General features: G+C 34.8%; 1 protein-coding gene across 21 annotated transcripts in view; it reads right to left on the bottom strand.

Moving 5' to 3' along the window:
- Window positions 1–27274, bottom strand: part of LOC105471336 (AGBL carboxypeptidase 3) — a 149652-nt gene that overhangs the window by 55141 nt on the left and 67237 nt on the right. For 12 of the 21 annotated variants that reach the window (XM_071094455.1, XM_024789566.2, XM_071094445.1 and 9 more), the window contains 4 exons: window positions 22125–22191; window positions 11852–11926; window positions 8079–8136; window positions 6548–6619 (listed from right to left, as the gene is read on the bottom strand). In XM_071094455.1, coding sequence (XP_070950556.1) covers window positions 6548–6619; window positions 8079–8136; window positions 11852–11926; window positions 22125–22191 — 272 coding nt within the window. Of the gene's footprint in view, window positions 1–6547; window positions 6620–8078; window positions 8137–11851; window positions 11927–22124; window positions 22192–27274 lie in introns of those variants that run through there. The other 9 variants (XM_071094450.1, XM_071094449.1, XM_071094457.1 and 6 more) reach the window with 5 other exon arrangements.

A 27274-nucleotide genomic window follows, 5' to 3' on the forward strand; every position in this document is an offset into this window, starting at 1 on the left:
TAAAAACTTTAAAGGTGAGTGAATTAAATTCCCCACTTAAAAGATATAGACTGTCTGAATGGATTTTAAAAACCAACTATATGCTGCCTACAAGAAACTTACTACACCATAAAGACACATTTAGACTGAACTGAAGGGATGGAAAAAATATTCCACACAAACAGAAACCAAAAGTGAGCAGAAGTATCTATACTTATATCAGATAAAACAGACTTTAATTCAGAAACTATAAACAAGAGACAAAGAAGGTTCTAAGGATGAAGGATCAACTCAGTAAGAAGATATAATGATTGTGACTATATATGCACCCCACACTGGAGCACCCAGAAACATAAAGCAAATATTATTAGATCTAAAGGGAGAGATAGAATTTGATATAATAATATCAAAGAGGACTTTAACACATCACTGCCATCACTGGACAGATCATCTAGTCAGAAAATAAAAAAGAAACATTGAACTTAAACTGCGCTTTAGAACAAATGAACCTAGTAAACATTTACAGAACATTTCATCCAACAGGTGCAGAATACACATTCCTTCCATCAGCACATGGAACATCCTCTAAGACTTATGTTAGGGAACAAAATAATTTTCAATAAATTTAAAAGAACTGAAATGATATCAAGTATCTTCTGACCACAATGGAATAAAACTAGAAGTCAATAACAAGAAGAACTTCCAAAATTGTATAGTTACATGGAAATTAGACAACATACTTCTGAATTACTGCTGAAGAAAGTAAAAAAGAAATTACAAAATGTATTGAAACCAATGTAAATAGAAACACAACATACCAAACCTATGGGATATAGCAAAAGCACACTAAGAGGAAAGTTTATAGCAATAAATGCCTATAGCCAAAAAGTAGAAAGATTTCAAATAAGGAACCTAATTATGCACCACAAGGAACTAGAAAAGCAAGAAGAAACCAAACCAAAAATTAGTAGAAGGAAAGAAATAATAAAGATCAGAGCAGAATAAATGAAATTGAGACTAAAAATTATAAAAGTTCAATGAAATGAAAAGTTGGTTTTTTTTTTTTGAAAGATAAAATCAACAAACCATTAGCTCATAACCAAGAGAAAAAAAGAAAAGACCCAAATAAAATCAGAATGAGGAAGATACTACAACTGATACCATGGAAATACAAGGATCATTGGAGACTATTACAGACAACTGTACTCCAACAAATTAGAAAACTTAGCAGAAATGAATAAATTCCTAGACATGTACAATCTACTAAGATTAAGCAAAGAAGAAACAGAAAACCCAAACAGACCAATTATGAGTAATGATTGAATCTGTAATAAAGCCTTCCATTGAAGAAAACCCCAGGACTTGATGACATCACTGTAGAATTCTACCAAACATTTAAAGAAGAACAAATATCAGTTCTTCTCAAACTCTTTTAGAAAATTGAAGATGAGGAAATTCTTCCAAACTTATTCTGTGTAACTAATATTACCCTGGTATCAACCAGACAAGGACACAACAAGAAAAAGAAACCTATTGGCCCATGTTCTTGATAAAAAAAGATGTAAAAATCCTCAAAAAAATACTAACAAACCAAATCTCCTAAATCCAGAAGCACACTGAAAAAATTATTCACCATGATCAAGTGGAATTCATCCCAGGGATACAAGGATGAATCGATATACACACATTGATAAACGTGATACATCACATCAACAAAATGGAGGACAGAAACCCTATGATCATCTCAATATATGCAGAAAAAGCATTTGATGAAATTCAACATCTCTTTGTGACAGAAACTCTCACCAAATAAGGTATGGAAGGAATGTACCTCAACACAATAAAGGCCATACAAGACAATCCCACACCCAATATCATACTGAGTGAGGAAAAGTTGAAAGCTTTTCCCCTAAGATATGGAACAAGATAATGATGCTTACTTTTGTTCAACATAGTAATGAAAGTCCTGGCCGAAGCAAATAGGCAAGAGAAAGAAATAAAGGGCATCCAAATTGGAAAGAAGGAAGTCAAATTGTCCCTGTTTGCAGATGACATGAGCTTATATACAGAAAACCCTAAAAGCTCTATTGAATACTCCTTTGAACTGATAAATTTAGTAAAGTTGAAGGATACAAAACCAACATATAAAGATCAGTGGTATTTCTATACCCCACCAACAAACCATCAAAAGAAGAAATCAAGAAAGCAATCCCATTTACAATAGCTACAAAAAATAATACCTAGGAATAAATTTAGCCAAAGAGGTGAAATATCTCTACAAGGAAAACTATAAAACACTGATGAAAAAAATTGAGGAAGATACAAATAGACATCCCATGTTCATGGACTGGAAGACTTAACAGTGTGAAAATATCCATACTATCCAAAGTTATCTGTTGATTCAATGCACTCCCTATCAAAATACCAATAACATTCTTCACAGAAATGGAAAAAACAATCCTAAAATTTGTACAGAACCACAGAAGACCCCAAATAGCAAAAGGAATAAATCTGGAGGGATCACACTACCAGACTTCAAAATGAAGGCAATAGTAATCAAACCAGCATGGTTAAAAACATAAAAACAGATATGCAGACCAATGAGACAGAACAGAGAACCCCAGAATAAATCTACTTATTTACAGAAAACTGATATTTGACAAAGGTGCCAAGAACATTCATAGGGGAATGATAATCTCTTCAATAAACTGTGCCAGGAGAACTAGATATCAAAATACAGAAAAATGAAACTGGACTCCTATCTCTCACTGTAAAAAAGGTCAGTTCAAAATGGACTAAGAACTTAAATGTAAGACCCCAAACTATGAAACTACCAGAAGAAAACATGAGGGAAATGCTTCAGGACATTGGTCTGATGAAAGATTTTATGGATAAGACCTCAAAAGCCCAAGCAACTAAAGCAAATATAGGCAAATGGAATTCTATCAAACTGAAAATCTTTTGCACAGCAAAGGAAGCAATCAACAGAGTGATGAGATAACCTGCAGAATGAGAGAAAACATTTGCAAATTATCTGACAAGGGATTAATATCCAGAATATATAAGGAACTTACCTCAATAGCAAAAATAAACAAATAAAAATAACCTACTTTAAAAATGGGTAAATGAGCTGAATAGACATCTCTGAAAAGAAGACATACAAATGGCCAACAGGTATATGGAACAATGCTCAACAGCACTAATCATCAGAGAAATGCAAATTAAAACCACAAGGTGATATGATCTCATATCTGTTAGAATAGCTATTATCAAAAAGATAAAAGATAATAAGTATTGGAGAGGATGTGGAGAAAAGCGAATCCCTGCACAATTTTGGTGGGAATGCAAATTTATGCAGTCATTTGGAGAATAATATGGAGGTTACCCAGAAAACTAAAAACAGAACTACCATATGATACAACAATCCCACTACTGGGTATATATCCAAAAAGAATGAAATCAGTATGTCAAAGAGATATCTGCACTCTCATGGTCATTGCAGCACTATTCACAACAGCCAAGATATGAAATCAACTTAAGTGTCCATCAACAGATGAAATGATAAAGAAAATATGGTAATATACACAATGGAATGGTATTTAACCATAAACAAGAACAAAATTCTGTCATTTGTGGCAACATTGATGAGCTTGGAGGACATTATGTTAAGTGAAATAAGCCAGCCACAGGAATATAAATACTGCATGTTCTCATTCATATGTGGAAGCTTAAAAAGTTGATCTCATAGGAGTAGAGTATAGAATAGTGGTTAATAGAAGCACAGAGGGATGGGGGTGGAAAGATAGTCAAAGGTTGCTTAACAGATACTAATTACAGCTACATAGGAGGAATAGGGACTAGTGTTCCATAGAACTATAGAGTGACTATAATTAACAATTTATTATGTATTTTCAAATAGCTAGGAGAGCAGATTTTGAATGTACCAAACACAAAGAAATGATAACTGTTTGAGGTGATGCTAATTACCTCAATTTGATCATTATACATTGCATATATGAATCAAAATATCACACTGTACCCCATATGTACAATTATTACATCAACTAAAAATAATAATAAAAGGAAAAAATTTTGAGTTATAGACCATTATTGAAAGAAACATTGCATAAGAAAACTATTCAGGATGAAATAGACTTGGTACAATTATTATGTCAACTAAAAATAATAATAAAAGGAAAAAATTTTGAGTAATAGACCATTATTGAAAGAAAATTACATAAGAAAGCTATTCAAGATGAAAAAGGTTTGGATGGGCTAGGCCCCAACTGCTTGGCCTCCAACCAATTTTCACTGTGGCCCCCATAGTGGTAACTTGCAAAGTGTGGTCTGCAGGCCATCAATGCCAGAATTATTTGAAATCCCATATAAACAATACAAATTAAGGGGTGACATCAAAGACCTACTCACTCAGAAGCTGAGATTTACATAAACTCTTTTGGTAATTCTTTTGTTCATGAAAATTTTAAAACCAGATATTCTATAAGACGATTTGCCAATAATCTTTAAAAATGACGGTGTTGCGAATGACAAAGAAAGGCTGAGCCAATGTTCCAAATAAAGAAAATAAAGAAATATGATAATTCAATGCAATTCACGATCCTGAATTACACCTTGAATTAGATAGTAAGTTTGCTCTAAAGAACACTATTGGGACATTTGGCAAAACTGTATTACATATGATACAAAATCGTGTTGTATCAAGTTGAATTTCCTGATTTTAATGTAAGAGAATGTTCTTTTTCTTAGAGAATATAGGTGGAGGTTTTTAGGGGTACAAGAGCATGCTACAACTTGTGGATAATGGGAAAAAAGATAGACTGATTAATAGACAGAGAAAGTTTTTTTTACTATTCTTGAAATTATTTTAAAATTAAGTGTAAAAAGAAATTAAAATGAGAAAGAGAAAGCCTAAAGAAAAGCCAGTGCCAGTCTTAGGGCAGTGTCAGTCCAGCCCCTGTTAGATGACTGGGAATCACTAAAAGGCTTTAGGTGGTGATGTTGCATAGTCGGATTTGTGTTTCTGGTAAATCACTTTGATGGTAGTATGAAGGGTGTAATTAGAATGACAATATTGATGGCAGGGAGACAGACTAGAAAACTGTAGTACTTCTGGTAAGTGGATGATGATAAGAATCTGAAAAGAATGATGGTAGTTAATGATGGTAGTCAAGATAGAGAAAAAGAGATTCTGAGGTAAAATCATTTGGATTCAGTGGTTGACTGGATATGGGCGACAGAAGTGAAAGTGAGAAAAAAGGATACCGATCAGATTTGTAGCTGGAGTGGTTATAGAGATAGTACTGCCATCAATGTTATTGCGAATATGTGAGGAAGAGTATTTAGTGTGGAATTAGATGAATTTGAATTTGGATATGTGGGACAGCTGTGTGGAGATGTATAGCAGATGGTTACATACAGGGTCTGAAGCTTTGACAAGAGGTCAAATACATGTATCTATGTATATGCATATGCATGTATGTATATATACGCACATATGTATTCACACATGCATATACATATAGAGTATAACAATATGACATAATAAAGATCAATAGTTCGTGAAAGGCTGAATCTAAGAAGGTTAAATTTAAATTTAACAGGAATAAATTTAAGGTCAAGCATAATGAACCAAATAGCAAGTGAAGAAGTAGAGAATGGAGGAAATACAACTTAGCAGTAGCACTATGAAAATAAAACATTAAAGGTTTGAATATATGAAATCCAATATGTCAATATTTTAGGATAATTTTCAAAAGAAGAAATATAATCTTAAACCGCATTAATGGAAACCTAGTATCTATAAAGGAGCAAATAAAAATGAAGATATATTTTGCACTCATTAGACAACATCTGCAATACTGTGCTCAGTTTCATTTAAGCTTGAATAGCAACAAAAAAAAGTAAAATAAAATGGTAAAGGGACTTGAATCACGGTGTTTTATGGATGGTTGAAAGAAACACGGAACGTTTCAGGGAAATAAATGACAACTTTTTAAACAATAGAGAAGGTATTACAATTGCATTATTTCAAGGAGAATTGGGGGAACTGCATCAGTCAAAATTATCTACCTTTAAGGTTTCTTCACTATTTCGTGTTATTAGAGAGGACAGATTAAAAGAAGTGGATGAAATTTACAAGGACATGTATTGTAAACTTTTTATTGTTAAAGTTTATTGAAAATAAACTTTTTCAATGCTATAGCTCTTTAGCAATGGAATGAATTATACTGCAGTTTAGTAAAGTACTTGTCATCAAGTGTAGTCAGCCAGAGGCTGGATGAGCCTGGGGCCTGTCATGAGCAGGTGAGACTAGAGCACTCTCAAGGCCTCTCTCTGCTCTAAGACTTGGTGAGATGCGAATGAAAAGATTAGACAATGAGATGAATATTCTTTTGTTTTGGTTTTGACTGGATGAAATTAAAAGAAAGCAAATTGACATACAGTAAATTTCTACTGTTTCCCCTGTGTATTTCTAGAGCTAGAGAGAAAAATAACATTCAGATCATAGGGGACCACTCATTACTGTCTGTGTGCCTATTTTACTCACCCAAACCTTGATTAGGTAACTGTCTTCTGAAATAATCAACCATATAATCACCTGGTTCATTTGGCCTTGTATCTAGAGAAGATGATAAAGATCATAGTAGCATGAAAATAATTAATTCGCCCATTTACATTTCATATTTTTCATCTTTTTTCAAACTGACAAATGCTAGTAAATAACTTGTAGACAGCAGTTTAGTTCAGTGAAATTAAAATAAGCAGTCTTCAAATGTTACAAATTTTTGTTGCATTTAAAAATGTTCATACCTTTTGGGTCAGCGATTCCTTTTCTAGGAATTTGTTATAAAGAAATAATTAAGAAAACACACAAATAGAGAGTTATAAAGTTTTCATTGTTGTTTACAATAGGAAAAAAATTGGAAACAAAATGTAAGTTTAACACTGGGGATGGCTTAATTAATAGAATGGAATACTTTGCCACCATTTATTTACATATGAAGAGATTTATAATATACTGGAATTTAAAATTAAAAAGTAAGTTGCAAAATAATGCGATGATTATGTGATTCATTAACATGGTGTGTATGTGGATGAATATGGGAAAGCGTTTAAAATAAATATTCTAAAATGTAATTTTTGCTTTCTTTTGCTTATCTTTATTTTTAATTTTTGACATTAAAATGTTAACAAAAGAATACATAAAAGCTACTTATAAAAAGCAGCTGAATATGCCTAGCTGACCATTATCAGAAAAAATAAAGTTTAAGTGAATTAACTATTTTAATTATAATAGTATTCTCCCCTTTCCTTGGCATGGTTCTTAGGTTCTTATCTCCATTTATATTTTTTATTATTTTGCTACATCATAAACTAAATGGATATATGAGGGTGTCTGTGTGTGTGTGTGTGTAATTAAGTTACCTCAAATCCTTTTGGGAAATAGGTAGATAAAAATGAACAATAAATATATATATACACACATAAAATTAAGTATTTTAGATAAAATTAAAATATTGCCTAAATTATATGATTCCCCCTGCAAAGGACCTCAACTAAAGATAAGATGACAGAAATTAAGAAAGAAAAAAAAAACCAGAGATGCTAGAGAGTCAGTTAAAGATTCACATCAGACTTAGCAGGTGGCAGTAGAAGCCAATGAACAGTCTATGAATTAATTTGTCTCCTGGGCTCATCTTCTATTAAATTATGAAATGAGAGGAAAAAGATGGTTTTTAAAACATAAAATCCCTTTCCCTTTGGGGGCAAACTTTCAAAACCTTGGGGATAGCCCTCAAATACGTGGACCTCTCTATTATTCAATGTAATTAACCACTCCTTTCTCTGTGCTCCCTGGGGACCCTGAACAGACTACTGGCATTGCGTCTATGACACTGCACTTGGCTTGTTGTTTCTTTCCTGATTAAAGGATGAGGTCCTGCAGGGACGAAATGGTATCATATACATTTAATATCCCTAGCACCAAGCACAGTGGCAGCCTCAAAGTTGTGGCACCAACAATTCCTAGATGAGTAAATGAATTAACTGTTTATGAGAAGGTAGAAGCAGAATATTACCTTTCACATCAGAATTTGATTGTTTGTGCCTTTGCAGTAAATGTCCTCTATCATAAACCTAATGGAATGTAGAATCAAGGAAAACAATGCTATTTTATCAACATGAAATGGGGTATATTTCCTATACGATTTATAGTATTGTGCATTTTTAACAAATATTCCTCATTTCATCCTTACAAGTTTAGAATGACCAAAATTAACTTATAAATCAGAATCTTCTAATATTTTTCACTACACTATTCTCCTGCATCAATGAGTAGAAGAAAATATTGATACTATATTTTGGCAGTAAAGGAGGCTTAAAATTTTTCCACATCACATAGAATTTATTTGTAATAAGAAAGAGACCAAAAAAACGGTATTCTTATAATCTCACTTAAGTTAGAAGAACAAACATATGGGAAGATAAAAGTGTGAAATGGGTGAAAAGATATAAAATTATGTAAAATATATAAACAGATTGCAAAACTGTGCTTATATATAAAAAGATGAGGCCGGGCACGGTGCACACCTGTAATCCCAGTGCTTAGGGAGGCCGAGGCGGGCGGATCACTTGAGGTCAGGAGTTGAAGACAAGCCTGGCCAACATGGTGAAACCCCGTTTCTACTAAAAAAAAAAAATTAGTGGGGCGTGGTGGCAGGCACCTGTAATCCCAGCTACTTGGAAGGCTGAGACAGGAGAATTGCTTGAACCTGGGAGGCAGAGGTTGCAGTGAGCTGAGATCATGCTGCTGCACTCCAGCCTGGGCGACAGAGCTAGACTCCATCTCAAAAAACAAAACAAAAACAAAAACAACCCATAATAAAAGTAGACTATGAAATGGAGTTAAAAGCTCAAACCCACCTCTTCATGCATATAATTGATTGGCAGCAAAAAAAATGGGCAAAATCAGTATGAAAATGGGAGAAAAATGTAAATATCAAAATTTGATTATTGAAGAAAGAAACATTCTAGAAAAAATTACACAAATTTAAAAGTAGTGATATTATGTAATCATCAGGCATTGGCAAGACAAGGAGTGAAATCAGGCTGAAGAAAATTAGTAAGACTTGATTTGATAAACTCTTGTAATTTTTGGCTCCCATCTCTTGAGTGAAATGATTCTGTGAGCCATAATAAACGATTACACTTATCCTACAGAAAAATATCACCAGGTCAGTGATCTTATGTACATGAGCTACAATTTCTAATCACAGTAATTTATAATTGTTTTTGTTGAAAGTCTTCAGAATCAACAAGTGAGTGTCAAGGTGGGAAACAAAGTTAACTGAAATATTTTAAAAATAATTTACCAATATTATTTTAGGGATGTATTGATATAAGCAAACAAAGTAAGAAATAGTCAGTTCAAGAGCATGAATTTAAGTTGTCCTCAGCCATTTACCTGAGTGAAAATGAGATTGTTCACTCTTTCTATGAAAGACGGGTAGGAATTTCAAGGTAAGTGACCACAATCTCCTGTTAGCTTATGGGCAGACTTAGAATGTATGCAACTTGCTCAAAGCATTTGACCAGATGAAGATTATTTTCCATTTGGAAGTATCTAACATTAAATATAATGATTTCATACAATTTTAAAAGCTCCAATCAAGAAAGATGCAAATACATGAGCATTTAATATAAAGGGATTTATAATATTTTACATTAAATGTAGCTTGGATAGGTGAAGAAAACCACTCTATGGATATATTTGTGAGAACTAAATAAATATGTGTCTTGCAATACATACGTTAAAAAAATCCCCTAACAAAACCTATTTTGGTTATTGGGTCCTGCAAATGACTTAACACAGGGGTATCAATGAGAGGATTTGTTTACCAAAAAAAATTTTTAATTCCTATTCATATTACATTCCTGAAATAATGTAATTCTAGAAGGGAGAGCAGAGGGAAGGGAGCATCACTCCTTTATAGCCATCTCTGCTCCCTGCAGTACTGAGCCTCTGATGTTGGTCCTCAGGGGTACAGACTGAGGTATATCCACATTCACTTGGGATGACAGTGCTAAGGCAGGGCTCTCTTTGTCTCTTTCCCTGACCACATTCAGCTCTGCTCTTCAGACTAATCCAATCAAATTTGGACTTCTTCAAAAGGATAGTTGCAGAGGTCAGTGTTTAAGATTTTTTTCTGACTCCAGTAAGGCTCCTCCTAACTGTCTCTTTCTCCAGTTCTCTCTGGCAAACTAGTCAGTATTCAATTTAGCTTGTAGCTCCAATGAATCTACCAGTGTTGTTACAGTAGGTAGCTAATAAGGCATGAGCAGGGCAGGAGAGGGCTCCACCAAAACCCCACTAGGAATGTCAGGCATCAGGTGATGGTCAGGTGGTTGTTAACTGTCTCTCTAAAATAGTAATTGGTTGCAGCCAGCAGCAGGGAAAGGTAGTCTTCCTACAGATAGGAAACACCTGAGACTGGTGATCAGCTGCTTCCTGATGAGATCTCAGGAGTGCGCTCAAGCATGCGTAGTAAGAAACAAAATGGCAGAATTTAACTGGTATATTAACTTTTTAAGATTTGACTCCGGGGCATGAGGCAGAAAAAGAGGCTGAAGCAAGTTTTAGGGCAGGAGTGGAAGGCAAGAATTGACGCTGCTGCAGACCCGTACAGATTTGCTGCTGGTAAGATAACTTCCACCAGTAATATATTTGTCCTCCAGAATTTTTTTTTAAGCCATAATTGCACTGGTTTTGAGACTGTCCTTAAGCTTAACTTCTCTTTTTCTGGAAGAGATTAGGAGCTATCTGTTTTATGACCTAGTTTTTCATCAGGGCAAAATTTATAAGCTATGGCTTATGAGCTGGGGGTGGCGGAAATGGCACTCTTCCCTCCAAGTGGATACCCTGCTTTAGGAGCTGAACTGTAGGTGCAGGGGAGGCAGTAGCCTTAGGTCTCCTCCATTTGCCTCTCCCAGTGTGGAACCATCATTTTACAAACCAAGATAAGGGCAATCAGCCCAAGAATGCTCAGTGGTGGAGCACCTGAAGTAGAGCCTCTGTCTCATCAATGGGGACTGGGAGAGGAAGGCAGCCCCCATCTTTTGTCGGCACTCACCTGACTTAGCAACAGGCAGCTGGGGGAAGAATAAGAAATACTGATATTCTGCCCCTCCTGGGATAGCCCTTTGGTAGCTCTGGGGAGAGGGAGCCCTAACTTCTTGTCTACACTAGTGTGGAGTTTCTGTCTTACTGAGCTGGGGAGTCCGGTGGGGGGAGGGGAAGAGGCAGTCTTGATTGAAATACCACAGGCTCTCACAGTTTTAAATGAATTTTAGTAGACTTTCTTGAATAGATTTTTGTTTCACTTGCTGTATAACCTTCAGACCATTTCAGAGACTTTAAATATCTGTTGTTGTTTGTTGTTGTTGTGGATAATTTCACTAGTTTTGCTGGTGAATGGGTTTGCAGAGCTCTTCCTGCTGTCATGGTAGAAGCTGATCTTTCAGTTCCACTATTTTTATTTTTATACCCTTATATTCCCATTTAATTTTTCTTAATTTCTTTATTCTTGCTACCCTGGATGCATCTTTGTAAGCTTCCTCAAATACTTTTTAGAGTAAGGTAAAAGTACAAATGAAATTTAAATATGGCATCTTAATAAGGCCCACCTCTCATCTGTCAAGGATCTTTTGTGTTTTTATAAACAGTAAATAATATGAACAAAATTTTACTTCTCCTGGGGGAAAATTCGGGTATAAGAAGTGTAAGAGAAAATAACTTGCCATTCTCTTTCATTCATTTAAAAAACTTTTAATAACTAGATCAGTGAAGATTTACCTCTTGTCCTTCTCTGGCATTTTGGTGGCTTGCTGTAGTAGAATTCCTTTCCTTCTTTGTTTTCAAATGTTTTTTCTAGTAAAAGAATCATACTTAAAATCAATATTTAATCAACATATCAAAGAGTACATATGCAGACATGAGACTGTTATGAGATTCCCACTTATAAGAAGATGAGAAGTAATTTATTCCTCCCACTAAGTACAACCAAAAATTCTGGGTATTACATAAGAAACTCTAAAAGATGGCAAGGAGAAGGAGACTAGCTAGGGAGTTCAAGGCCAGAAGAGTGGCATGATGATGAGTTCCCTGTGTTTCCTTTTTGCTTCATACGTTCTCACTTTAAAGCTGGAGAGGCTGGCAATCCAGAAATTCCAATGAATGCAATTTTTAAAAATCCCTACATAAGCCTGTTCCTTCTAGCCCAAGGACCAGGAGAGGGACAGCCTAAAGAGACCAAAACCTTTTAGATAGTAACTGTTCTACTCCAGCCTAACACCACAGAAATGACTGTGACTCCTACACCCACCCATGCCAACAAAAGCTGAGTGGGAATGCCCCAATCCCTTCTTCAAGGTAGTGTCAGGGAAGGCTAAGCAGGGGACCAGGCAAATACGCATGTGAAAAGATATTCAACATGGTTGAACTGTTATGGAAATGCAAATTAAAACTACAATGAGATAACACACTTGTCAGAATGGCTAAAATAGAAAATAGTGGCAACACCAAATTTCAGTGAGGATGCATAGAAAATGGATTACTCATAAACTGCTTTTGGGAATGGAAAATTGTACATCCATTTTGGAAAACAGTTTGGCAGTCTGTTAAAGAATTAAACATGTATGTACCATAACTACCATACCATCTACCAATTGAACTCTTGGGTTTTTATCTCAGGGAAATGAAGACTTATTTCACATAAACCTGTACACTAATGTTATGTTCATAATGGCCCGAAACTGAAAACAACCCACATGTTCTTCAACAGGTGAATGGTTAAATAGGCTATGGTAAATCCATATCGTGGAATACTGCACAGAAATAAAAAGGAAGAAACTGTGGATATATGCATCAACTTGGGGGTGGGGGATGAGTATTCCAAGAGGTAGGCCAACTGATAAAAGCCAATCCCAGCATATTACATATTGTGTGATTTCACAGGGATGTGGAAAAACATCTGTGAATGATACATTTACAGAAATACGGAACAGATTTGTGGTTGCCAGGGGATAACTGCAAGGTAAGGACAGCAGGGAGTGGGTATGGCTTTAAGAGGGCAATATGAGGGATCCTTATGGTCATGGAAATGGTCAGCATTTTGACTGCACGAATATAAATATCCTTATTGTAACACGGTGCTATAGTTTTGCAAGATGTTACCATTAGGGGAAACAGAAAACAGGGTCCCTGGCATCTCTCTCAATTATTTCTTACAACAGCAAGTTAATAAAAATTAAAAGTTTAATTTTTAAAAGTTAGAATTTAATTGGTATTATGTTTTATCTGTTTATTCTTTAAAAGTTAACATTTTTATAATGCTAGAAAAATATCTTGATAAAGATACCTATACCCAAAATATGGCACATAATCAATGTCTGACCATTGTAGATCGGATTCATTTAGTTTTTGAAAATGATCACACAGAATACAAACTTGCTCTTTTTACTGTTATTTTTTACTCCAGAGGGTGTGTGTGTATGTATAACTGCCTGAATTGTGGGCATGGGTATGAATATTTATCCATGAGTGTCCTGATATATATATATAACTTGGAAAGACAAGGTGTTTGTGAAGTAAAGACTTGCATGGTATTTTAACAAACCCACTAGAATATTTGAGTATAATCCTTTAAAGTATTGAGGATGGAGAAAGGAGAAAGGAAAAGATTGGCAAATGGAGGGAAAGGGAGAATGTGATGGCACAGGAGAGAATATGGGAGGAGGTAAAACATTTATTCTTGTGCTACGTGATTGTTTAAAATTTTTTTGAATTTGGACTTTGTTCAAATTTGTTGTTCATGTCCCCAGAACTCATTCCCTCTTCTTCTGGCAACTGTCTCTAATTTTGTTAGGGAATTTAATCCTACCCACTCTCAGTTCTTGGAGTCTGGGTGAATCCTATGAGGGTTTGTCAAAGAACCCAGGCTGAAGCCAATCAGCACAGTCCATCCTGTTAGTCACAGTGAGTGATTTATGGGTTGACACATGTCTAAACCAGCCTGATAAGAATCATCTTTGCTTTTTTTCCCTCCAGCTTTATTGAGGTCTAAATTGACAAATAAAAATTGTATATATTTAAGGTGTACATGATGTTTTAAGTATACATTTTGAAATTATTACCACAATCAAGCTAATTAATGCATCTATCACCTCACATAGTTACCACTTATTTTGCTTTTCGTGATGAGAATACTTAAGACCCATTCTCTTAGCAAATTTCAAGTATAAAAAACAATATTATTAACTATAGTCATCACGTTGTACATTAGGTCTTCAAAATGTATTCATCTTACAACTGCAAGTTTATACCCTTGACTAACATCTCCCTGACCCCTGGTAATGACCTTCTATTCTCTATTATGTCAACTTTTTTAGATTTCACATAAAAGTGAGATCATGTACTATTTGTCTTTCTGTGTTTGGCTTATTTTACGGAACATAATGTCCTCTAGGTTCAAAGGCTAAATGATATTCCAGTATGTACACACACATACACATACCCCTCATCTTCTTTATCCGTTCATCCATTGATAGACACTTGTTTCTGCATCTTGGCTATTGCGAATAGTACTGCAATAAACATGGGAGTGCTGATATCTCTTTAGTGTCTGGATTTCCGTTCTTTTAGATAAATACCAGAAGGGTGAATACTGTATCATACAGTAATTCACTTTTAAACTTTTTTTGAGGAAACTCCATATTGTTTTCCATAATGGCTGTACCAATTTACATTCTCACCAACAGGATATAAAGGCTTCATTTTCTCCACATCCTTGCAAACACAGTTTTTTAACTTTTTGACCTAGCAGGCGTGAGATGATATCTCATTATGGTTTTGATTTGAATTTCTCTGATGATTAGTGATGTTGAACAACTTTTCATATAATTGTTGGCCATTTATACGTCTTCCTTGGATAAATGTCTATTCGAGTATGTAGCCCATTTTAAAATCAGCTTAGTGGGTGTTTTTGCTATTAAGTTGTAGGAGTTCCTAAAAATTTTGGAGATTACCCCCATTCAGATATATGATTCACAAGTATTTTCTTCCATTCCATAGGTTGCCTTTTCCTGCTATTAAATATTTTCTTTGTTGTACAGAAGCTTTTTAGTTTGTTATAGTCCCACTTGTTTGTGTTTGTTTTTGTTGTCTATGCTTTTGGTGTTACAGCCATGAAATTATTGTCAAGATCAATGTCCTGGTGCTTTCCCCTATGTTTCTTCTAGGAGTTTTATGGTTTTGGGTCTTATGTTTAAGTGTTTAGCCCATCTTGAGTTGACTTTTTGTGTAGTATGAAGGTCCAGTTTCATTTTGTTTTATGTATATATCCAGTTTCCCAACACCATTTTTTTTCTTTGACACAGGGTCTCATTCTGTTGCTCAGGCTCAAGTGCAGTGGCCCAATCATGACTTACTGCAGCCTTGACCTCCTGGGTTCATTGATCCTCCCACCTCAGCCTCCTGAGAAGCTGGGACTATAGGCATGAGCCACCATGCCCAGATAATTTTCTTATTTTTTGTAGAGATGAAGTCTCACTCTGTTGCCCAGGCTGGTCTCAAACTCCTAAGCGCAAGTGATTCTCCTGCTTTGGCCTCCAAAAGTGCTGGGATTACAGGTGTGAGCCACCACACCTGGCCACCAACACCATTTTTTCAAGAGACTATCTTTTCTTCATTGTGTATTCTTAGTGCCCTGGTCAAAGATCAGTTGACTGTATATGCATGGTTTTACTTCTGGGCTTTCTATTTTGCTCCATTGTGCTGTGTGTCTGTTCATATGCCAGTGTCATATACTTTTGGTTATTGTAGCTTTGTAACATATTTTAAAATCAGGAAGTGTGATGCCTCCAGCTTCGTTGTTCTTACTCAAGTTTGCTTTAGCTATTCAGGCTCTTTTGTCATTCTATACAAATTTTAGTACTGTTTGTTCTACTTCTGTGAAAAATGTCACTGAAATAGGTATTGCATTGAATTTGTAGAGAGCTTTGGGTAGTATGGACATTTTGACAATATTCTTCTGATTCATGAACACAAAATACTTTCCATTTATTTGTGTCTTCGATTTCATCAACATTTTACAGTTTTCACTGAAGAGATCTTTTACCTCTTTGTTAAAAATGTCAACATCTGCATTTTTGAGGGAACTACTATATAGGAGGATGTCTCAACCAGACAGTATGGTGAGGATGTGAGGCTGGATTTCTATAGTCATTTTACCACCATGAGAGGAAAGTCTGTCTGAGAATGGAACCAACCAAGAAAAGGCAGAAATGAGATGAAAGCAGGAGAAAAATCCCTCCAGGATCTTAATGACATCATTTGAGCCCCTCATTTAAGCCACGACAAAAGCCAGCCTTGTCCCTAGACTTTTTATTTAGTAATCCAACAAATATCCCTTTTGACTAAGCCATTTTGGAAGGATTTTTTTGCCTCTTGCAATGGAGAGAGTCCTGATACATCTTCAAAATATGGTTTAGTAGCTAGAGAACAAAATTAAGTTTGCTATTTTACCATTGTCCTCATGGAATGGAAACTCTAATCTCCAGATGCTCAGGTCCCAAATTCTAGAGACCACCTTCTCTCCTTTCTATTTTTCAATCTTATAAACATGTCATCAGCAGATTCTCTTAACACTATCTTGAAAATATGTCTAAAACCTAATCACTTCTCATTCCCTCTACTAGTATCACTTTGGTGCAGCCACCACTTTTATCTTGCCTGGATTATTATAAGAGCCCCCTAATTGGTCTCCCTTATGGGTCATCATTGTACTCTTAACACAGCAGCCAAGGTGACCCTGCTAACCACTTCAGGCAGATCATGTCATTCTTCTGATCAAAGATTCCCAAACTCAGAGGCAAAAACTGAAATCCTAAGCCTACCAGGCTTTACATGACCTGCTCCTGCAACCTTCAATACCTATCTGATTTCATGTTTTACCATTGTTCTCCTTGTTCATTCTTCTCTAGCCACATTAGCTTCCTTGGTCTTCCTAGAAAATGACAGACACACTCCTTCCTCAGGGCCATTGCACTTTTAGTACTCCTGGCCTGGGAAAACATACCCCTGGATTGTTCCTAAATGTTCACTATTATAATTATACTTCCCCACCCCATTGATGTTGAATTTAGACATATGTCTTGATTTGGCCAGTGGAATGTTAAACAGAGGCTTTAAATATATTTGCATGGTTTGGCTTGCCCTCTTGAACTCTTGTGATTGGCCATGAGCAGAATATGCTCTAGTTGGCTGCTGGTCTAGGTGAAGAAAGAAAGGTGGAATAAACCTGAACCCAACCCACAATTAGGAGCTAAGTTTGGCTGATTTCTGATTAGTTCAGTAGAGCCACAGCTGACCTTCAGATTCATGAACAAGACAATAAATGTTTGCTATTGTAAGTCATTAACAGTCTGAGGGTGTTATGCATTAAAATCTGAAAACTACATAAATTGATATGCAGAAGTAAGATGCTGTCCTAACAAAACCTAAACTTTGTCATAGTCATTGCTTTTGTGACTGGATAGTAGGTAATTAGGAAAATATAACAGAAAAATAGTGACACATTCACAAGCACATGGAAATTAAACAATACGCTCCTGAACAGCCAATCGGTCAGTAAAGAAATTCAAAGGGAAATTCAAAAATATCTTGAGACAAACAAAAAATGGAAATACACTATATCAAAACTTATCAGATGCAGCAAAAGCAGTTCTAAGAGGGAAGTTCACATCAATAAACACCTACATCAGAAAAGAAGATCTTTTGAGCTGGGGCTGGAAAAAAAGGAAAGATAAGTTCTGAAATACACAATTTAGTGTTACACTTCAAGGAACTAGGTAAAGAAGAACAAACTAAGCATGGGTTAGCAGAAGGAAGAAAATAATATCAGAGCAAAAATAAATGAAATAGGGACTAGAAAAACAATAGTAAAGACCAATGAAATGAAGAGGTTTTTTTTGTTTGTTTGTTTTTTGTTTTTTTTTTTTTTAAAACAAAATGGACAAATCTATAGCTAGACTAAGGAGACAGAGAAGACTCAGATAAAGTCAGAAAAGAAAGATGAGACATTATAACCGACACCACAGAAATAGGATAATAGGATCATAAAAGACTGCCATTATAAACAATTATATGCCAACGAATTAGATAACCTAGAAGAAATAAATTCCTAGCTACATATAACCTACCAAGACTGAATCATGAAGAAGCAGAACATCTGAATAGATGAATAATGAATAAGGAGATTAAATTAGAAATAAAAAGTTCCCCATCAAAGAAAAGCTGGGGACCTGATGGTTTCACTGCTGAATTCTACCAAACCTTTAAAGAGGTACTAATATGAATCCTTCTTAAACTCTTCCAAAAAATTGAAGAAGAGGGAGTATTTCCAAATTCATTTCATGAGGCTAGCATTTCTCTGATACCAAAGCCAGACAAGTAAGCTACAAGAAAAAGATAACAGGGCAATATCCCTGATGAGCATAGATGGAAAAATCCTCGACAAAATACTAACAAACCAAATGTAGCAGCACAATAAAAGATTATTCATCATGATCAAGTGGATTCATCCCAGGAATACAGGGATGGTTCAACATATGCAAATTGATAAATCTGATACATCACAACAGCAGAATGAAGGACAAAAACCCTATGATCATCTCAGTATATGCAGAAGAAAACATTTGATAGAATTCAACATCCTTTCGTGATAAAAATGCTCCACAAATAAGATATAAAATGCATGTACCTCAATACAATAAAGGCCGTCTATGACAACCCAAAACTAACATCATACCCAGTGGTGAAAACTTGAAAGCTTTTCCTCTAAGATCAGGAACAAGACAATGATGCCCACTTTTACCACTTCTGTTCAACATAGTACTGAAGTCCTTGCCAGAGGAATTAGACAAGATTAAAAGGAAGAAGTTAAATTGTCCTTGTTTGCAGACAACATGATCTTATATATAGAAAACTCCATCAAAGAACAGAATTTAAAAATTCAGCAAAGAACAGAATTTAAAAATTCAGTAAAGTTGAAGGATAAAAAAACATGCAAAATCAGTAGTGATTCTATACAAACTATAATTAATAAACTATCTAAAAAACAAGCTATCTAAAAAAGAAATCAAGAACATAATTCCGTTTATAATATCTACCAAAAAAGTAGGAATAAATTTAACCAAGGAAGTGAAAGACCTGTATACTGACAATGATAAAACATTGATAAAAGAAATAGAAGACATGGAATATCTTCTATGAAGAAATGGAAAGGTATCTTGTGCTCACGGATCAGAAGAATTGTCAAACTGTCTATACCACCCAAAGTGATCTACAGATTCAGTACAATCCCTATTAAAATTCCAATGGGATTTTTCAGAGAAATAGAAAACAAATTCTATAACTTATATGGAACCACAAAAGAGCCCAACTAGCCAAAACAGTCTTGAGCTACATGAACAAACCTGGAAGCTCACACTGTCTGACTTTAAAATATACTATAAAATGACAGAAATCAAAATGGCATGGTACTGGCAGAAAAACAGACACATAAACCAATTGAATGAAATAGCCCCAAAATAAATCTGTGCATTTGTAGTCAATTGACTTTTGACAGAAGTGCCAAGAACACACAATGTGAAAAGGATAGTATCTTCAATAAACGCTGTTAGGACAATAAGATATCTACATGCAAAATAATGAAATTAGACTCATCTCACACTATGTACAAAAATCAACTAAAATTGGATTAAAGACTTAAATGTAAGACTTGAAACTATAAAACTACTGAAAAAAATATAGGGGAAAAGCTCCATGTCATTGGTCTGGGCAATGATTTTTTTGGATATGAACTTGAAAACACAAGCAACAAAAGCAAAAACAGATACATGAGATTACATCAAACTAAAAAGCTTTTGTACAGCCAATGAAACAATCAACAGAATGATGAGACATCTAATGGGATGGGAGAAAATATCTGCAAACCGTACATCTGATAAGGGGCTAATATCCAAAATGTATCAGGTACTCAATAGTAAGAAAACAAAGAGCCTGATTAAAAAATGGGCAAAGGCTCTGAATAGATATTTGTCAAAAGAACAAATACAAATGGCCAACAGGTATATTTAAAAATGCCCTGCATCACTAATCATCAGAGAAATGCAAGTTAAAACCAAATATGGGTATTACCTCATGCTTGTTAGAGTGGCTGTTATTAAAAAAAAAAAAAAAGATAATCAGTGTTGGAGATGTGGAGAAAAGGAACCCCCGCACACTATTGGTAAGAATATAAATTAGTACAGCCATTATGGAAAACAGTATGGAAGTTCCTCAAAAAATTAAAAATAGAATTATCATCTAAACTAGCAATCCTACCACTGAGTCTATATCTACAGGAAAGGAAATCAGTATGTCAAAGAGATGTCTGCACTCCCATGGTCATTGCAGCACTATTCACAATAGCCAGTGTATGGAATCAACTTAAGTGTTCATCAACAGATAAATGGATAAAGAAAATGTGGTATGTAGCACGATGAAATATTGTTCAGCCTTTAAAAAGAAGGAAATCTTGTCACTTGGAGTAATATAGATGAACATGGAGGACATTATATTAAGTGAGATAAGCCAGGCACAGAAAGATCATGATCTCACTTATGTGTGGAGTATTAAAAACAAAAAAACGCTGAGCTCATAGAAGTTGAGAGTAGAATGGTAGTTACCAGGGGCTTCAGGAGTGAAGGGGTGTGGGTTGGGCAGGTGTTGGTCAAAGGATGCAAAATTCCAATTAGATAGGAGGAATAAGCTCAAGAGATCTATTGTTATATCATTGTGACTGTAGTTCATAACAACATATTATACTGAAAATTGCTAAGAATAGATTTTAAGTGTTTTCAGTGTTCTCACCACAAAAATAAGTATGTGAGGTAATGAATATGTTAGCTCAATTTCACCATTCCACAAGGTATACATATTTCAAAACAATGTGTCATATACAATAAATACATATAGTTTTTACTTATTAAAAACAAATGAATTAAAGAAGAATTATGACACAAATTATGTAGAAGTGATACATTTAGTAACACTGTCTCAAGTGATAGTTTGAAAGACAGAAAATCTGCCTAACAGATTGGGTCACTGGAAAAAGGTTTTGAGGTAGACTATTAACAGTGTGTGTTAGGGATTATATTGCTTGGTTTCCCCTTATATACTCCAGGTTTTCACCATAGGATCTTCCCTGTGTATTCTCTAGCCCAAGCAAATGAGAAACATGTGGAACATAACTGAACTCAACCTGTGGCCTGAATCCAAGACCAGTTGACCCAACCCATGTCTAATAGAGCCAACCTGCAGACCCATGAGTGAGAAAATAAAAGTTTGTTGTAAGCCACTGAGGTTTTGAAGTTGTTACGTACCAAAAAGTAGTTAATATACCTAGTATCTACTTGGCTTGTCCCTCATTTCCTTTGAATTCTTACTTAAGTATTTATCTTTTACTTTGGTAGCCTCTATCCAAAACTGCAATATCCACCTAAACTCTTTATTCCCCCTCCTGCTTTTTTACTCCTTAGGCACTTATCCCCATGTAACACATCATGTGTTTTACTTACCTTCTTTATTTTTTATCTCTCCCTGCCAGAATGTAAGATAACAAAGGGAAAGCTGTTGTCTCATTTTGTTCACTGCTCTATCCTCAGCACTCAGCCAGCGCCTGATAAGTAGTTGGAGCTCAATACATAGTTGATAATAAATTCATAAATTAAGCAGTCAGGTGATGTATGTTAGGCTACCACCTCTGTCACTAACAAGTTGTATGGCTTTTAAGAAATAATTTCATCTCTATGGATCTTAAGTATCCTCATCTATAAAGCAAGGATGTTAGAATAAGAAACCCTAAGGTTAAATAATTCTATGATTTAAAATATGTACATAGTTGGAAAATAAGTAACAGTGATGATAAAATAATGACATATCTGCAATTTTTTACCTGATTATTAGTCACAATAAGAACAGTACCTATACAGCATATCCACATATAAGCAAAAATATTCAGTCATACCTGAGAAGTTAACTTGAGAAGGTCAGTCAGAGAGTCAATGGATTCTGAACTGTCAGAGCCTCGGCTACTAAAAAAAATAATAATAATTTTGGTTTACACAATGTTTTGGTGGCATCTTAAAATTTCAGCTGTTGCTTTTATTCTCTTATTTGAATGGTTGAAAAGTTCTAATTATAAGAAGTGGCCAGGCGCAGTGGCTCACGTCTGTAATCCCAGCACTTTGGGAGGTCAGGGCAGGTGGATGACCTGAGGTCAGGAGTTCGAGACCAGCTTGACCAACATGGTGAAACCCCGTCTCTACTAAAAATGCAAAAATTAGCTGGGCATGGTGGCACATGCCTGTAATCCCAGCTACTCAGGAGGCTGAGGCAGGAGAATCGCCTGGGCCCACGAGGCGGAGGTTTCAGTGAGCCAAGATTGTGCCATTGCACTCCAACCTGGGCAACAAAAGCGAAACACCATCTCGGAGCGGGGGTGGCAGAGGGGTGGTGGGGAAGAAGAAGAAGAGGAAGAATGTTTACAAAGGTGGTTTAGATGTTTAGTAGTTCCAGACAACTTAGAGGGTTTTTGTTGAATGTGTGGAGAGATATAAAGGTTTGGGAATGTGTTAATGGAATGTAAGCTCCAGAAAAGTAGATTTTTTTTTTCCATCTGGCTCACTGCTCTATCACCAGAGTGGAAATAGTGCTCAGCATGTAGTAGGCACTCAGTAAGGTTTGTTAATATGTTAATGAATAAATGCGATATCAGGGGAGTTTCCTAGATGTCATGGGTATCAATAGCTCTTAAAATTCATTTATTTTTATATCACTATATCCATTCTACATAAAGCAATGCAGCACCATATGAAACATAGTACCTCAAGAAAAAAGGGTCAAACAAATCTATTTCTAATTATAATCATTTATTGCAATGGTAGGACATATTTTTTTTTTTTTGCTTGAGAGCCAATACAAGAAAGAAAACATTTCTGGGTTATATTTTTCATGTATTATTTTAAAATTAATATAATTTATGTTTTTAGAAAAGTTCTAGGTTTACAGAAAAATTGAGCAGGTAGTACAGAGTTCCCATACACATGCCCCCATTCCCCACATAGCTTCCTAAATTATAGTATGTAGTACATTTGTAAATTAGACATCTGATAGTATGTGGTACATTTGTTACAACTGATTAAACAACACTGATACATTATTAAAAATTATAGTTTACCTTAGGGTTGACTCTTGTGGTATATATTCTATGAGTTTTGACAACTGTATAATGATATATCTCCATCATTACAGTATCATAAATAGTAGTTTAACTGCCCTAAAATTCCTCTGTGCTCCATCTATTCATCCTTCCTTTTCCCAGAACTTCTGGCAACCCAGTGTCATATAGTTGGAATCATATAATATGTGGCCTTTTCAGACTTAACATTTTTCACTTAGCAATATGAATTAAAGCTCTGCCATATATTTTTATGGTTTGATAGCTCACTTAAAAAAATCACTGAATAACATTTCATTGTCTGAACGTATGTTTCTTTATCCATTCACCTACTGAAGGACATTTTGGTTACTTCCAGTTTTTGGCAATCATGAATAAAGCTGCTATATGAATGCAATCGCTAGATCAAGTGTTGAGTTCTTGTTGCTCCTCATCCTCACTGGCATTTGGTATTGTCAGTGCTTTGGATTTTAGCCATTATAATAGATGTGTCATGATATTTCACTGTTGTTTTAATCTGCAATTTCCTAATGAAAATGATGTCAAGCATCTTTTATTTTTATTTTTTTCACGTGTCAAGCATCTTTAGACTTACTAATTTTTTTCTTTCATGGATCATGATTTTGTCATATCTAAACAGTCATTACCAAATTCAAGAGAATTTAGATTTCCTCCTATGTTATCTCCTAGGAGTTTTATAGTTTTGTATTTTACACCTAGGTCTATAATTCATTTGGAGTTAATTTGTGTGAAAGGTGTAAAGTTGCTTCCAGTTCACATTTTTGCCTGTGGATGTCCGGTTGTTCCAGTAACATTTGTTGAAAAGACTTATTTCTCCATTTAACTAGGGATTTTTGTTGCTCTTTTTTCAAACACCATTGACTATATTTGTCAGCGGTGACAAATATGTTGGATATATTTCTGGGTTCTCTGTTTTGTTTTATTGGTCCATTTGTCTGTTCTTTAGTACTGTACTGTTTTAATTATGTAGCTTTATAGTAAGTCTTCAAGTCAAGTAGTGTAGGTCCTTAGATTTTGTCCTTCTTTGTTAGCTATTTCAGGTCTTTTGCACACCCATACAAATTTTAGAATTAGTTTGTCTGTAGCCACAAAATAACTTTCTGGGATTTTGACTGGAATTACATTGAGTCAAAAATCATGCCAGGAGGAACTGACATCTTAACAATATTGTCTTCCTGTCTATGAACACAAACTCTCTCTCCATTTATTTAGATCCTCTTTGATTTCTTTCCTCAGAGTTTGTAATTTTCCTCATATATATCTTACACATATTTTGTTAGCTTTACTCCAAGTATTTTAATTTTTTGTGCCAGTGTAGATGGTATTTTGTTTTTAATTTTAAATTCCAATTGTTCGTGGCTGGTATATTGAAAGGCAATTGTATATTAACCTTGTATATTTAAATCTTTCTATAATTATTAGTTTCAGGGTTTTAAAAAATTATTTGATATTTTCTACATCGATAATCATGTCCAGTGTGAACAAATATAAATATTTTAACTAAATTAAATTTAAAATACAACTTATCAATATTTGTAGAATAGTGCACAAGCAGTGCTTAGAGGGAAATTTATAGCATTGAATGCATATATCAGAAAAGAAGAAAGCTTTAAAATGAACAACCCAAGTGTCCACATTAGGAAATCAAAAAAAGGAGAAATAGAGATGTAATGCAAGCAGAAAAAAAGAAATAATTTAAAAATCAGAGAAACTGAAAACAGGGAATCAATAATCAATGAAAACAATGCTGCTGTTTTGAAAAGATCAATAAAATAGATAAATCCCTAGCCAGGTTAACCAAGAAAAAAGAAAGGACACAATCTGGTAACATCAGAAATAAAAGAGGGGTCATCACTACTGATGCTATTGAAATTAAAGAGAAAAAGAAGGAGTACTAACAACTGTGTCCTCACAAATTTTATAGCTTGGATGAAATAGACCAGCTTCTTGAAAGACACAATCTACCAGAACTCACACTGGGAGATATATAGCTCTAATAGATATATAGATCTACTAGATCTATTATCAATTAAAGAAATCGAATTGATAATTAGTGACCCTGCAAAACAAAGCACAAGTCCCAGATGGTGTATTGTGGATTCTACCAAACATTTAAGGAAAAAATAATACTAGTTTTCTAAAATTTGTTCCAGAAAATAGAAACAGAGAGAACACTTACTTTTTCTAAAAGGCTAGCATTATCCTAATACCAAAAGCAGACAAAGATACTGTCAGAAAGAAAAACTACACCAATATGTCTTAGGAACACAGGTGCAAAAATCTTTGAGAAAATATTAGCAAATTGAGTCCAACAAGGAATAAAAAGAATTATAAACCATGACCAAGTAGGATTTATTCTAGGTATGCCAGGCTGTTTAAACATTCAAAAATCAGTTGATGTAATCCATCACTTTAACAGGCTAAAGCAGAAAAAAAAATGTTATCAATAGGTGGAGAAAAAGCATTTGACAAAACCCAACACATATGCATGACAAAAACTCTCAGCTAACAAAGTAGAGGGAACCTTGTTCAACTTGGTATCTACAGAAACCTTATAGCTAACATCATACATAATGGTGAGAAACTAGATGCTTTCCTGCTTTGACTGAGGACAGGACAAGGATGTCTTCTCATAGCTCTTCCACTCAGTATCATACTGGAAGTTCTAGCTAATACAGTAAGACAAGTGCTATAATATGGTTTAGCCCTTATGCTTTGTCCGCACTCAAACTCATGTTTAAATTTGATTCCTAATGTGCCAGTGTTGGGACGTGGGGCCTAGTGGGAGATGTTTGGGTCATGGGGGTGGGTCCCTTATGAACGACCTGGTTCTCACTCTTGTGAAACTGGATTAGTTGTTGTGGTGATGGATTCGTTCCCACAAGAGTGGGTTATTATAAAGCAAAGATGCCCCTTGGATTTTTGCCTCTTCGCCTGTGTGCACTTCCCCTTTGACCTTCTCTGCCATGTTATGATGCAGCGTGAAAAGCCCTCACCAGAAACTGAGCAGGTGCTACCATCGTGCTTGTACTTCCTTACCTGCAAAACCATGAGCTAAAGAAACCTCTTTTCTTTATAAATTACCCAGTTTTAGGTATTCTGTTGTAGCAACATTAAACAGAGTAAGATAATAAGAGAAGCAAATAAGAAGCTATACAGATTGATAAATAAGAAAACTCTCTGGGTTGTATTTTGGAAATAAACAAGCAAACATACAAAAATATGTGTGCATGCATATTTTTATAACTACAGTAATATGTATACACACATATTTATGTTTTTAAGCATATTTTAATTGTCTACCATTAAATATTTTCCTTTTTTGGCTAAGAAACTACATAACTAGTTTATTATATTTACCATAGTATCTGAATGAATGTGCATTAGAAAATATTTTTTCATTAAACAAGATACCTTTTAAAGTTGCTTTATCTTTTTTATATTAATTATAAAATATTGCTTGTACTAGTGGCACTATTGTATTCTCTATAAGGAAATATTTTCCATTGCAAATCAGAAAATGTATCAATGCTTTTAAATCAAAGAAACTTCTACATTTCCTTATTTTGAAACACAATGCTCCTTTTTAGGCAGCAGCTATAAAAGGAATTTAAGTTTCATTTGGAAAATTTCTCCTCTGCACTCACAATTTAAGTTCCAATGGATTTTATTTTACTTTGCTTCTCAGACACAGCTACAAAGTACTTATAAAATGACCCTCCAGGTAAATTTACTTATCTTTATTTCTGTGTTAGATCCAGCTTAAAGAGAGCCAAAGGCAAGAGAACACGCTGAGGTTAATTCACTGTAGGCCTTGAACTCCTCATTTGTAATATGGAAACTCCTAAAATTATATAGAAGGCTGCCACATATGGTTAGAAAGTTAAGGGTTTCTCAATACTGACTTGATGTGTTTC

The sequence above is a fragment of the Macaca nemestrina genome, chromosome 4 (assembly GCF_043159975.1).
Source record: "Macaca nemestrina isolate mMacNem1 chromosome 4, mMacNem.hap1, whole genome shotgun sequence".
Lineage (NCBI taxonomy): Eukaryota > Metazoa > Chordata > Mammalia > Primates > Cercopithecidae > Macaca > Macaca nemestrina.